The following is a 15,949-nucleotide window of genomic DNA, read 5'->3' on the forward strand; positions in this document are numbered from 1 at the left end:
GTGGTAGGCCACATTACAAAGATTGAAATCACTTGCTGGGCAAATACAGCAGAATGAACAGAACTCTATTCGTGCACACTCCACTCAATTATTAATCAGTTATGAGATTGAACTTTACACCAGTAGCTTATGATAGCATAGCCACCTGGTATTAGTGACTTGTTTCAGTGTCGTGTCAGATTTTCTTTTTCTAAAATATTCTCCAGTTTGGCATTCTAGATTGCACTGCCTTGAAACTCATCCTTTGCATCACTCAGTTCAGCTTTCTTCTCCCATGCTATTTATGAGCAGTGGATTCCAATTTTCTCCGATTCTGAATTAACTATTTGTCTGCTGCCACTCTGTTTTCTGACTGATACGTGGAGTCCACACCTGTGGAGTAACTGTCAGCGCATCTGGCTGCGAAACCAGGTGGCCCGGGTTCGAATCCCGGTCGGGACAAGTTACCTGGTTGAGGTTTTTTTCGGGGTTTTCCCTCAACCCAATACAAGCAAATGCTGGGTAACTTTCGGTGCTGGACCCCGGACTCATTTTACCAGCATTATCACCATTTCATTCAGACGCTAAATAACCTAGATGTTGATACAGCGTCGTAAAATAACCCAATTAAAAAAAAATAAAAGATACCTGGATAGCTTATGCCTTGGGAATAGTTGTAGAGATGTCTCAGTACAAATGATAACTACAAACTATAAACTCTATCTCCTGTAACTTATGTGCTATAAGCAGTAATGAAGGAGAAGACATTCTTATTGATGTTCTGCTTATTTAAATTTCGGTTTATTGAAACTAAGTACGTATTATCACAGAAAAAAAAGTTTATTGAAGTATAATAATACAAAGAATATAATTTTCTGTTGGCAATGCGAAGATTGTGGCTTACAGTTCATGATTAAATAGAAGTGCACTGTAATAGATATGCTCTACTTTCAAACCCATTTTTATACTTTTTCGTTATATGAAGTATAGATATGTTGTTGTTTTCTAATGCCAGGCGTTTGACAATAAAGTCATTTGACCTCTTGCACTTCAATATTTTTCAAAGATATCATGACCAGCCACTGAAGCACACATTTTGAGGTGTTCCGAATCCAGTTCTTGGTTTGAGTTGCACAATGGGCAAAAAATGGCAAGTTGTAGCCGATTTAAGTGAACACCATATTTTAACGTTTTGGTGGCTACTTCATCCACACACAACCCTCAGAATGTCTGGAGGACCACACCTGCTGTTGGTCGACGGGACCTAGCTGGGAGATCTTGTTGATCACCAGCTTTCCCTCCTTAAGCCACTGGAGGACGATTTTAGTGCCATAGCAGGTCAGCACTAGGAACAGAAAAGTAGAAAGAGGAGGAAGGAAAGGGAAATGAACCCCTAGGCCTCGAAGAAAGTAAGAGTTCAGTCAGAGGACTGGATAGGAAAGGGTAAAGAAGGAATTAGGTATTGAATAGAGGAAAATTATACCAAATTCAGTCATTAACTCATCAAGCTGACCAGTGCTAATTGATGAGTAGCCCCTCCCTTTAGTTCAGCTTGTAAAATTATGCTTACTAACAGCTGCACCACGGGAAGGTAGGGATGGGACATTGGGTATTTGTCCAGGTTGGTTCCTTAAAGCCTTCAATGGGAAGGAGTAATGGCTCTCCCCCCTTTATCCGACAGATACCTTTTTGCATCCATGAAGTATAGATATGGAGCATGTTGTAAAGCTAAAAATTTCGATTTACTGAGTTGTACATAAATACAGGTTTTCAGCTTTTTTGTGCCAAGAAGTGATTTTTGTCATGTCAGTCAGTCTGTCCTTCAAGTACATTTTTTCTTTTAAACTGGATAGAATTTTGTTAACATTAATAGCAATGACAGGTGCAAAAGAATCTGGAACAAATAGGACTATGCCAGGAAGACAGAAGCTTGGGAGAAAATTATCAACCAATCTTCTTAATGTATCCAGCTGTTTGCTGACAACATAAAGTCCACTGTAGTCTATTCAGTTGTTGTTTTTTACGAGAAATGAGGGGTATTTTGATCGGTGTTCATTATAGATGCCTGTTGCTAGTAGCCAGAGTTGGGGTGTAGTCAATATATACTGCAGGGCTGTATGATTGAGGCCAAAAACATTCTGAGGTTTGATGTGCCACAGTGATAGATTAACTGCAAAGACCTATAACAATTTGTTGAGTAACTATGTGCATGTAATAATATATCCTTACTTCCGAGGAAACACGAGATATTTGAAGCTTTCAACAGTACAAAAGAAAAATTATTTATTGAAATTGGACCCCAGCTATTTTCTTCTTCATTTGTATCTATTAAGTACGTGAGAAATAAACAGTACATAGACCATATTTCGTCAAATATGATTGGAACATGTTAATTTACTCACAGTATGTATTTGCTATAACTTGATGCATCAGCAGGGAATTCCATCATTGGTGTTTCAAACAGCTGTATGCTGTAGATAAGCATTGTAAATGACCCAGCCATAGAACAGTAGAGAACTGACAGTGAAGGTGTTGAAGCTATTAAAGAATGGTGGTCATTTAAATTTCAGCGTGATATGTTGAGTAACACCATTTTACTTGTGTGGCATATATACAACTGGCAAAGAGTATTTCTACTTACAAATTGAAGTTTTATAGGCCTTCAAGGTTTAGAATAATATTTAATGTCCAGTGTCACTTATTAAGTACAAATCTTTTCGAAAGTTGTTTGTGTTAACTCTTGGTTATGTGAAAAACGTGACCACAAAAGTGCCAATGTGAAATCTAGGTATATTATATGATTCTGGAATTTAACTACTGTTCATTTTTAGTACATATTGTACAACGAAATTGAATTATGTTTTGTGTTTTTATTTGTATTTATTTTGTAAGGCATATGTGTGTATCAACTTTAATTAAATCTGTAGTTATGTGCAGATAAATTTTTGTTTAGAGTTACTTCATTGTCATAATTATATTATAGTGAAAGGTTAGTAAGAGTCAAAGAAATTTAATGTACGACAAGGCGAGGTGGATTTTTAAAAATGGCCAGGAATTTGTTCCAGTGTCTTGGCTGTAAGATCTGGATTAAAATTACGTGACATTATCTCATGCTAGTAGAGTGGGAGTCATAAAGTCGCCGTAATATTTGTCATAGACCATATAAATTATTATGCTTTCTTGCACATTTCCACTGAAGAGTGTGAGAATTATTTGTTATGTGGAGGTGAAACATTGTAAATCTCAAATGCATTGGATCTCATTAGGCGCTGTATTTTTGATGAGTTGTTGCAGTCTACTGTTATGTCAAGTTACAATGTGTTTTGGAAAACCGCAGTAGAAAATAAGTGATTATGTATGAGTACAGTAATTATCGAAAATTATAATTTATTTTACTACCCGTATATTATCACAAGTCTTTCCTCAGCTTTAATAGTTTAGTATGTACATTGTTTGTCTAATATTTGTTCCATAATACTGCAATTGTTATCAAAACTATGATAATGGACCATTTAAATTAATGTTATAAAGACAATTTATTCATTCTGAAATTAAAATTTTGCCACATACGACTAACTCTCTTAGGGTCATATTCATAGACATTCTTAGCACGGGCTTCTGGTGGATGATCAGTGAACTAACGTTTTTCGTATTCATATACCAGTGTTAGCGATGTGATATGATATGAATCCTGTACAAGTAACCAGTCGATAGCCGGGGCTAGTTTAGCACGCTTGTAGCGCGGGCTAGCGAAATGTCTATGCATAGCACCCTATGATTATAACTTCGAACTTCACAAGAAATATCACCCCTTAACACTCCGTCTTCTTCCTATCACATAATAAGCCTGGAGGCCTGTTACAGACCCACTCCATTGTTTCAGTTGACGGCCCAAAGGTCTTGTTCCTAAAGGGCAGTAATTTAATGTTGTTTTCTAATGCCAGGCATTTGACAATAAAGTCATTTGACCTCTTGCACTCCAATAGTTTTCAAAGATATTATCATGGTCAGCCACTGAAACACAGATTTTGAGGTTCCGAATTCCATTTCTTGGTTTGAGTTGCACAATGGGCAGTTAGGAGACTGATATATTCCAATTCTATGCAGGGTGTCTAAATTTCCATTTTCACTAGTGGTAATTTAATGCTTGGTATGGTACCTTTGTTCTAGGCATCCTGAGTGTGTAAGATTTCAAATTCTGTATATAATTTTAAATGTTCTCTAAAATTGGGTCAATATTTAAGTCTTTCAAAATATCCATATTTTTCTTATCTAATCTAGTATAGCTAGCAGACCTTCTTAAAAACTTCATATCATTGGCAGTGATTTGGTGTTCATCACATTTACATATGGTCCAAGCTTCACTTCCATACATGAGAACAGGTCTCACCAATGTTTTTACACTATCATGTTGATTTCATTTAATAAAAATAATTTTAGTAAACACATACTATTTCTTATTAGGACTATCAACAAAAAAGCTTAATAAATGCTGTAAAGTTCAGTAAACCAAGTCGCACATTTCGATGGGATGCCAAGTTTGTTTACTAACTGTATATTGAAATTAACAGCAGATACACTCTTATTCTCAGTGGAAAATCTCCTGCATATAACGAGAACCAATAAAAGATCACTGTGGCTTAATATCGCTAATTGTGTGAAAGAGACTGCCATACCGGAGTGAGAGGAAGTAGGTAACCAATTTCTGGCTTAATTAACATTCATCATGTCATAACTCCCATGATAGTCAATTGCACTGTAATTTTTGTGATTGATCAAATGATCAGTGTCTAAGGAAAGCGTATAAAAAAAATTCGAAATGAAGATCTTTTTTGAAAAGTGAGGAAAAAATACTAACTTTGATGTGATCTGTTCAGAATAGACATTTACACCTTCAAAAGTTGGTAAGTGGCAAACTTTTTTATTTTTCACTTAAATGGGGGGGTCAAACCGAGAGAGATGTTGAGAAAGAATGGAAATTGGTTTCAAAAGTTGACACTTTTCAAAATCTTTACAGATTTTCGAGTTACGATGAGTTAAAAGACTTTTACAGTTGGTGAAAGGCTTAAGACTCAATATTTTGTCTGTTAAAAGATACAGATTGCTGGGGGGGGGGGGGAACTCTATCAATTGTCGTGCCTGGCTGTTACCACAAAACGTTTGTCTTTCGTCTATGACTACTACTTACTTTACTTAACAGCATGGTGTAACAAATATTCCTTCACACGAACGAGAAATGATCTGCTTGTGCAACATATAAAAACACATGTCTAGTATGTGTTTATTTTCTTATAGCTACATGTCTTGAGTGATGCAGACCTAAACAATAGTAATTTTGTTCCAGAATATGGTAACTTCTAACATTGCGCTATAACCTGTATCTTTGTAATAATTGTACAGAGGGAACGATTTGAACTAAAATTACGGTTTTTTTTTTGTATGAACTTAGAAATTCATTCTCTTTATATCTGACAAGCTACTGAATTTCAGAATTAAATAAATGCCCGACCGCCAATGTCCACCTTCATAGCGATATTCCTTTATTAGGCAGTGCTGTGTTTTGACTCGTAGGAGCCATGAAGCCATTGAAGGTCATATGCAGGAGATTTGCCGCAGAGAATAGATGTCTATGTAACAGGGACAGCAGCGAATAGGGATTATAAAGAATGGACACTGAGCTAATTTGCCTGTGTTTTGTTTCTCTGTGCGCCAGCGGCTAGTTCCATTTTCAAGCGCTAGAGGTAGTGTAATCGAGCATACGCTAAGTTAATAATTGAGAATAGAATTAAGGCACAGGATCCAAACTGCCTACCTTATTGCATAATCCAGTAACGCTTTGCTTCAAATAAATTCAAGTTAACAGCTTTTCCTTATTTCTCAGTGACAAACTAGTTGTAATAATAATATTTTATATTTCAGATATAAATTATATTAAAAAATAATATAATACATTATAAAATTAAGATCGAATTCGTTTAATATTTGTATATAATATAATATAGGTATATGGTTTTACTTCTCGTAAGAGTTTTGTTTTTCCATTTTCAGCGCTATCAAATCATTACATATTTTAATTGTTGTTGGGGTCAACGTCTCAACTCTCATTATAAAGGAACTCTAGAGTCTAGACATTACAGTTAATGACGGATTTATTATTTTATGGATCCAATTTATTTTATTTGAGTACATAATGTACCTACATGTATTAATTATATGTGTTATATTTCCGCTGTGTCGACTGCTAGCTGGTGTGATGTCAGCGCCAACTCTAGGCAGAAAGCAGAATCTCACGCTTTAGCTGGCTTGAAGGTCATTGAAATCAGTCCGGCTACATCAAAGGTACCGACGCGAAGTGTCCATTCTTTATAATCCCTATTCGCTGGGGACAGTGAGCCAACAAAACTCTCTGGTATAAAAATGGATGCTCAAAATCACCTGGCTAAGTCATCTGGACATAGGTGCAACTTATTATTATAGATGATAGATTTTATCAACTTGAAATTAAAAATTTCGCACTTCAAAAAGTTCAGCTTTTTTTTTTATAGTCCTTTCAGTGTTTGAATTTAGCATTTTGGGATGGGACATTTTTAATGGACAGTTTTGTAGTAGAAATTCAATGTGTTAACAGGTACATTTTCTAGATTTTTCAGTTAAAATGCTTGGAAATAATAAGTAAAGAAACATGAAATTACAGTGAAGTTGTGAGTCTAAAGAAAGATGCCGAAAGATATGATGTGATTTTATCCTGAACCATCTTATTACTCAGTTACTATCACCGGTTACTGCATACAACTTGTTAGTGAGTGAACACTGGACCTAAAGAGATCACAGGCAGCTAATATTCTACCACAGTCTACTATATACAGTCACGAAGCTTAATACTTAAATATGCAAACGTAAACAGTTGAAATATGCATCCATAGATAGTTGCTCACCACCAGGATCGCTACTATCGCCACTCTTTCCCTAGCAGATGATACAATGTATTGTACTTTCGATATCGTGTTCTTAGCACCTTCCTTCCACTATTGAAATATGAAATACATAAGGTTTATATATTATTTTCATAAAATATATATTATATTCTATAAACTCACCTTCCTGGATCTTTTGGAAGAAGGATAGCTCTAACCTATTTTTCTTACAATTTATAGTACTACAAACGTCTCTTTGTCCCATATTATTATTCAAATGATTGTATTATACCACTCCTGTGAAATTAGTGTACGTACGATTGTGTTACTTCGTCTCTTAGGTAGTAGATAAATACAGTACTCAATTGTAGTATTAAAATACAGACAAATAAAATGTGACGGGTGTCATACATGATATTATGTTTAATTATAATGTATAATTGCGACTATAGGAATATAAGTTAAATATAGTAAACATAACCTATAACATACATATGTAGTGGCAGGGCATTGGAGACCACTAAAATTAGACAGAAAGGGGCAACTGGTAGAGTAAACATAACCTATAATTTCAACATATCTAAATATTCGTGCGGTGCAACTGAAAATTATTGAATCGTGCATAAATGAATGTATAAGAATTTCGCAATATTTAATCGAAATGAAGGCAGATATCACACATACGAACAATGTAATTTTCACACCAAAAATAATATTACACATTAACTCGCAAGGAATTATGTCTGAAGTGTCCCCTAATCATTGTTTTAAATTTTATTAATGCAATTACACTACATTGTAGAGAAATATATGTTACTCTTTATGCATTCCAACTAATTTATATGGTTGAAATGCCGTCCTTCGTGATCGGGTTAAGCGAGTCACATGGCCTGCCTTACGGCCTCTATTAGATCAGGATGGCAGTGACACAGTCTATTGTTCCTTGAACTCACAGCGCTCCAAGCGGCTAGCAACTATCGCGAGAAATGCAACTCGTTGGCAAAAAATCACCCCAAGCTTCGTGACTGTATATAGTAGACTGTGATTCTACCACCAGCACCAGACAGATTAGTTGAAATTTCGAAATAAAGGTACTGATAACAACAAAGAGGTAAAGAGGTGTATCAGGTATGTGACATTCCTATGCTATTCATACTATGAAACCTAACATGGAGGGGTGACCAAACTATTAAAAAAAAAAATGTAAGAACTTTTATACGTAGAGGCTTTTAGAGTCATTCCATAGTAACTCACATTATATTCAGACACATTTGTGAACTTACAGTATATTAAAACAAAAAATAAAGAATTTTGACTTAGTTATTTGCTTTTAGAAACATTCTTCATGGCAGTAATCAGGAATATAATTACACAGGTCTGCAATGAAAAAAACTTGTTTAAAAATTTTAATGCTACCTTATGTGTTTTTGTGTGGTGAAGCCAGAAATGACAGAAAAAATGTCACATCACACACCATTTTTATACAAAATTAGGAAATTCAGAGGACGATGCAAACAACCACGAAACTAGTCAATCAGGTGTGAAGACAGTGAAGTCGTTATTTACTTATTCAAGTAACTTAATAGTTCATCAGTGACAAAATTATGTTTTATAGTATTAATATACTGGTGATTTTGCTGCATTCGTAACTCAGTACTCTGTCAAAATCTTTTATTAAGCTGTTGGTAAGCATCAGAAACATAATCTAGAAGGCTGTGAAATGTAGAAAATGGAAGTCTCGACATTTTACGCAGTTCGAACTCAATGATTTAATAAGAGATTTGGGATTACCCAAGGAAAAGACTGAGCTCTTACACTCCAGATTAAATGAAAATCTGCTGATACCAGGAACATCCCTTCATTGGCACAGGAGGGTGCCTAAGTATACTGCAGTAATATTTCTGGTTTAATGTTCAGTACGAAATGGATGAATGGAGCCTTTTATCGATTTCTCCAAAAGAAGTCTGAAGGCAGTGATCAGTGCTTTAGCAAAATGGCAGCAAGTATGCTTTGTTACCTGTTGGTCATTCATTTCACCTTGAAGAAACATGAGAATCTTGAACTGGTTCTGACAAAGATAAAATATACACCAGACACAGATATCCAACAGCATTGTCATAAAATTATAGTAATTAACACTGAAAAACCAGGGATATATCAGAACAAGTTATTAAATTTGAGAATGTTTTAGGGACGAATTTTGTTTGGGGACTGTTTCTGAGAAACAAGGACATCTAGTAACCTTATTTTCTGGTGTTAATGTGGAGATTTTTTTTAATTTTTGAGTTGTTGGCCTATGGATGGATAATATTAATTAGACCTATCCCAAATCTTTTTGCAACATTGATAAACTTTAAACATTTTGTTACTGCATACCTGCACTTGAGTGCGCGCACTCCTTGGGAGCGGGAGAGCTGTGTTTACCGCTCGCCGAAATGGAGAGGAAGATACGTCAGAATGACATAGACTTGCTATACGTAGAGGAGAGGGAAACGACCACTCAGTTATCTAGTGGAGTGCAGTGTGTAGGCCTATTCTCAGTAACTGTTTCACGTTGCTTACCTACTGCTACAGTACAGTATGGAGGAATCTAAAAGACGGAACATAACATTTAACGATACACAGCTCGAACTTATTGATCTTCAGTGTGATCTAAGGGCTAAAGATCGTTTGAATAATACTACTAGCCTGGTTGAGTTTTACAAGACTAAACATTAGCTATAATATCCACGACTAGACAGGTTTGCTGTGAAAATGATTGCTATGTTTGGCTCAACATTTATATTTGTGAGCAACTGTTTTCTACAATCAACTTTAATAAAGGCAGGCATCGAACATCTGTAACTGATGTTTCATTACGATCAGTAGGCTACTGTTCCTTTCAGCTACCAACAGCATAAAACCTCGTTTTGATGTACTGTTAAATAAAAACATAACTAAATGATATTGTACATTTAAGTAGCTGTAGAATTTCTATTATTTCTGTAAAATAAATATTTCTTTATTAATTATTAATAGTCCAAGATAGTTTTGCAAACACTGAACGGGAATTCATTTCATAAGCACTCGTAATAGTAATTCCTTTTGTGTACATTTTGTACGAGATCACCCCTTCTTCCAGTCCACCCTTATACAGAACGCAGCTAATACCTGCATTCTGCTCATGAGCTGTGAGCCGGCTTGGAGAGCGAAAACCTTGTGCAGGCCTGGTTTACTGTATTTGAAAATAAAGGGACAGAATCAGCTTAATTTATTCCTATATAACTATTAATTAATGTGGGATTGTTCAGTTTTGTTAATGGCAGTACTACAATAATTTTATAAAATCGCTGGCAATTATAACCAGCATGAAGTTCCTGGTACACAATTTAGATGTAAACTTTGAATTTCTTCATGGTACCGGTACGATTTTCATTCTCCTTCCTTACACACGTCATGTGGAAAAATGGCAGACATTTGTTGAACTGCCCTAGAATGAAAAGTATATTGGTATATTTTATGTTTTCAATTCGTAAGTGGAAAGACTTGTGGTATAGTACATTTTGTTTAATGTTTAGCACATTGAGTTCCTGAAGGAAACTTTAAATATTTATTTTTTAAATAAGTATCAGGCGAAGTTCCTAATAACGTTTAATTTGTATTTCTGTTTTATTTAGGTACGTATTTATAATCGTGATCATCTCGGCATCGTGTCACTTGTCAAATATGTGATAAAATAATTTAAAAGTGCAGTTTGTAACTTCATATGTGTATAAATTAATATGGATGCAGTGACATGCAACAGAGGCTATTAATTTTTGTTATTCCAAGTTTGTTCATGTCTACTAGCATGAGAAATGCCTATCGTTACAATAATTAAATTATTAATTTAATTGATTGAAATTTTGTCTTCACATTGCAATGAAGTAACCATTTATTCAAAACGTACCTCGTGACAAAAAATTAAATTGTGTAAACTATGATACCTGCTAAATTTTATGACTAGTAATATGCTAGTGTTTTGTATATCGATATATTTTACCTTCTAGGTAGCTGTCTTCAGGTTACGACGTAAATACTCGTAGAAATGTTGAATTTTTCATGGTTCGCTGTGGTTCACATTTCATCAAGTCAATTACAATGATTGGTGAAGGATTATAAAGTGATAGTGTTTTGTTTAAGCAATGTCTTCCTTATTAAGTCTTCTTATTCTGCGTCATGGTAGCAATTTTAGGTTAATTATACAATTACAATTTTTTTATTTACTTCGTGAATATTCTTGGTGTTAAAGTTTATGTCATTATCCAGCTTCTCTAGTCTACTTAGCTGCTATTTTTAAATACTTAGATTAATATTATTACGTTTTTTTCATTCTCTATGATCGTGTGTATGTTTAAATGTCCAGTGAAATCTCGTTATAACAAATTCTTGAAATAACAATTCCTTTAGCAGACTCCCAAATTTGTTAAGTGTAAATTAACAGCCTCGGATATAGTTTGTTGTAACGAGATTTTTAAAATTTCATATAAATTGGGGGCCATTCATAAAGCTATTAATTGTAAATTCAATACCGAGTGCTGTAGAATGACTTTGTGAACTGGAGAAAAATTTGGGAGTCAGTGTCTCGGTTTAGATAGTATAGTATTCTGCTCTTTTAACAGTTCCCTGCTTTTGGATTATTGACTAGAAATAATACATAGTAACTTGTTTGAGTTATATGTTTTATGTTACAAAATGATGTACTGAATCATTCCTTAAGGAAATGTTAATAATTATTGTAATTGAGATAAAGGAGTGAATTCTCATTTTGGCTTAGTGTTGTGTATATCTTACAAATTAAATGACTCAAGAGAACGTTGTCTGCACCACAGAGACATTTATGAATGGCTCCCGAATTATTAAACACATATATTTTAATTTTATAATATGGACTGGATTCTCTTGTAAACAGAGTGAAGGAAGCAGAAAGAAGTGGTTATGTCGGCATTTGGACATCAGCTTGGAACTTCAGTTGCGGGGTCCCCAAGCGATATCTTCAGTAATTAACTCTAAAACAGTTGAAAGTGTGATAGCAGTTTCTAGTTGAACTGATTTTCTTAGGCTGTGCATTATAGTTGTCGATTTTACTTGTGTGAATGAAGGCAGCCTTGAAATCGATGGGCAGTGATACTGAATTAGTTATTTGTTATTTCCAGTCACCGGTGTCATACTTCATAGATATTGTGATAGCGAACAAGTGATTGTTTTGTCTTGTTCTAAAGTTTGGGATTGTTAAAAATAGTTCTCATTTGATAACATTCAAGGGAAGGGAATTGTTATAACGAGATATTCATTGTTGTAAACATTGAATTATTTATGATCATTTTATTGTACGACCAAAAATATGCAAATGGGAGGGGTTAAGCCATTGAGACTACATTTCCCTTCTTCCAAAAAAAGTTTGAAAATTGTTAACCATGTACATTTGAGTTACTTGCCTTGTACATAACATAAATGAATTCTATTCATTGTTCATTGAAAATATCTTTGATGATTACTGTAATGTTTATATCATTGTTAAAATTAGACATTTAAATGTTGTTGAAGCAGTTGTTTCCATGGATACATGAACGGGAGTCTGTTACCCGCATGAATCTAGGACGATATTACATTTGTATTTATATGAATTCTTTGAATGTTACATTTAGGCTTGTTGAGATAACATTTTGAGGAAGAGGGAAATCAACTCTCTCTATGGCACTATAGCTGTTTGTTGGTTAACTATACTCTTTGCATTTTATCTCTCAGTGGGACTTCTCAAACTTTGTGACCATGTTTCCTTGTTTTATAGACATCTGTTATAACTAATAATAGTAAGATAATTTGTCATATAGGTAGTCCCCAACTAATTGAAATCCGAATGATACTAACTGAATCTTCACATCTGCATTTTATAAAGGAATTATCGAATCATTTGAAATGCAGCTGTATGAACATGTACTAATTCTGAACAGGAGGAATATTTATGATTTAATGTTTGGTTTGCTTTTAGATTCTCTAAGATCAAGGAAGATATTTCATTCATCGTGGTGCAATAGTTCCTGATATGCTAGTAGTAATGTAAAAGGTTAAAGGTAATGTTTAAGGACTTTGATGTCAGTTCTTTGACGTGTGATGGGTGAATGGAACCAATAGGAGCATTCAACTTTAAGACAAATATGTGTTAATCTATTTCACTATTTTCAACGTGAGTTCAGTAGCACTTAATTTATTCGAAGTGGTTTGTGTACCTTACACTTCCTTGTCAAAAGACAGTAGTAAAAGTTATGTTGGATGAAAGAAGGAAAACCTACAGAAATTGGTGTTTTTCAGTATAAATTAGACGAGATAGCCTTACAATTAATGAAATAAACATGTGAAATATGTTATTTTCCTTAATTTACTTTAAAAGATGACTTTTTAGTGGAAAAAAGGGTGGTTATTTAAAAAAAAGCGTGAAGTTGAAAGATATTCAGGAACTCATAAATATGGAGTGCTCATTTTTTTAAAACTTACAGGCTCAGAATGTAGTTTTGTTCAGGGATGCAATAGATAAACTGTAGTGACTGAACCTTCAGTTGTTTTATTGGCGGTAGCTAGGTTGTTTTGTACTAATGTACACAATATATGGATCAGTTATCAAATGGCAATGCAACAGATCATGTTTGGGTAGTTGGGTTTCCTCTAATTCATAAGAGTTGTTGAAGGGATTATTGAGTGATAATGGAGCAATGACAGGACAATGATGCAGTTCTGATGAAGCCTACCCTGCAGACAAATCATCAACACAACATTATCTCAACCAAGTTGTTGTCTTTACAACAGTGGAACAAGCGAATAGGGATTATAATGAATGGACACTGAGCGAATTTTCCTGTCTTTTGTTTCTCTGTGCGCCAGTGTTTAGTTCCACTTTCAAGCGCTAGAGGTTAGTGTAATCGAGCATAGGCTAAGATAATAATTGAGTATAGAGTTGAGACACAGGATCCAAACATCGCCTACCTTATTGCATAATCCAGTAACGCTTTGCTTCAAATAAATTCAAGTTAACAGCTTTTCCTTATTTCTCAGTGACAAACTAGTTGTAATAATAATATTTTATATTTCAGATATCATAAATTATATTATAAAATAATATAATACATTATAAAATTATGTATCAAATTCGTTTAATATTTGTATATAATATAATATAGGTATATGGTTTTACTTCTCATAAGAGTTTTGTTTTTCCATTTTCAGTGCTATCAAATCATTACATATTTTAATTGTTGTTGGGGTCAACGTCTCAACTCTCATTATAAAGGAACTCTAGAGTCTAGACATTACAGTTAATGACGGATTTATTATTTTATGGATCCAATTTATTTTATTTGAGTACATAATGTACCTAGATGTATTAATTGTATGTGTTATATTTCCGCTATGTCGACTGCTAGCTGGGGTGATGTCAGCGCCAACTCTAGGGTGAAAGCAGAATCTCACGCTCTAGCTCGCTTGAAGGTCATTGAAATCAGTCCGGCTACATCAAAGGTACCGACGCGAAGTGTCCATTCTTTATAATCCCTATTCGCTGGTGGAATATTGAAACTAAATATTCTGGAACTGGTTATGTTGCAATTGGTAGCTTCATCCCACATATGTTCTGATAATTGCCAGTAATTTTGATATTCATTACATGAGCTACAATAATAATATTGTAAAATTCATGTAGGAGAGTATACTGAGTCCTTCTGGGCTACCTCCAATGGGAGGCAGTTAATATTAATATATAAATAATAATGTCACACACACAAGTTTGTGGTTTGAATCTTAGAAACGGACATTGGAATATGTTTAACTTCCTAGTTATAAACTAGAATAAAAGCGAATTTTAATTTTGATTCTTTTATTTTGGTCACATTACTTGTAGTGTCAAGTTTTGTTGTTTGATTAAAATGACTTCATCACCTATATTTCTTACATATAATGAAGTTATCATTCTGTAATATAGAGATATTCTTGTTCTTTGTTTTGTGTTTGTACTGTATTGTCTCAGGTCGTTGCCTTGCACCGTGATAGTCACTATCCTACTATTTGCGATTGTCTAGCGTATGTTCATAATCTCCAGGAGAATGGCTCATCCTTAGAACGTAAATGCAGATTTGCAGTTTTATAATTATGTAGGCTATATGCCACATATGGAAGTGCATAGCAATTTAACATTGGCATTAGGAATGCATGTATAAACAATTGAAACTCTATCTTATGTAATTGGCCATGTGTATTAAATTAGTAGGCCATGACTTATTTTATTGTTATGCATAATGACAACATTTTATCAGGTTTTTATCATCTCAGGTAAAATAGGGTTTTATGTAAAATTGGAGTATAATAAATAAGATAAATTGGAATTAATTATATCGTAATATTAATAACTTCAATTGTGTATTTTAAGTTACCCTCCCCCCAAATTAGGTTACCTTATTCACAAAGAAAATAACGAACACTTTTAAAGCATATTGTTAAGATTATACAACATGTTCTAAAATTAAATTACCATATTAACAAAAACAATTCACTAGGTGTTCGAAGAAGCTATCTTCTGCAGCCAGGCTGTTCATGTTATGAGACGAAACCAGGAAAGGATCCAGCAAATAGGTAATTTACCTTTGTAAAAAAATATCCTGCGTAGTACAGTTCAATGATTAAAATCATTTCTTCTGCAGTACATTTTGATAAAAGAGGTGACCTCATTTCCTCTACTGGATCATAGCTCTTTATCATCATTCCTACAAGTACTAGACTCAGAGTCTTAAAAGAAACTCGTAATAATTCATTATGTGAAGTTATGTCACCAAACAGAATTTTAGTTGGCAATAATCTATATCTTCGTAATTTAATACACATAGCAAATTACTTAAGATACGATCAATTGTTTATTAATTTCCTGTGTACTATAATTTGAAATCCACTTATACAAAAACAGTTATTTTATTCGTTCTTTAAACTTGTAAATTAATCGTAATAACTTGTTGAGCCTGTGATATGTGCTAGACTTTTTTGTATGCGTGAGAGAC

The 15,949-nt window shown here is 34.1% G+C and overlaps 1 protein-coding gene across 4 annotated transcripts in view; it reads left to right on the top strand.

Annotated features, from left to right (window-relative positions):
• Window positions 1-15,949, top strand: part of GABA-B-R1 (gamma-aminobutyric acid type B receptor subunit 1) — a 163,837-nt gene that overhangs the window by 113,756 nt on the left and 34,132 nt on the right. Inside the window, exon 17 of one of the 4 annotated variants that reach the window (XM_069829696.1) lies at window positions 12,904-13,093. The exons of 1 other annotated variant lie outside the window; for it this stretch is intronic. In XM_069829696.1, coding sequence (XP_069685797.1) covers window positions 12,904-12,956 — 53 coding nt within the window. In that variant the 3' untranslated portion in view covers window positions 12,957-13,093. Of the gene's footprint in view, window positions 1-11,823; window positions 11,961-12,903; window positions 13,149-15,949 lie in introns of those variants that run through there. 2 more of the 4 variants (XM_069829699.1, XM_069829697.1) reach the window with 2 other exon arrangements.

Source organism: Periplaneta americana, chromosome 6, assembly GCF_040183065.1.
Source record: "Periplaneta americana isolate PAMFEO1 chromosome 6, P.americana_PAMFEO1_priV1, whole genome shotgun sequence".
Classification (NCBI taxonomy): Eukaryota; Metazoa; Arthropoda; class Insecta; order Blattodea; family Blattidae; genus Periplaneta; species Periplaneta americana.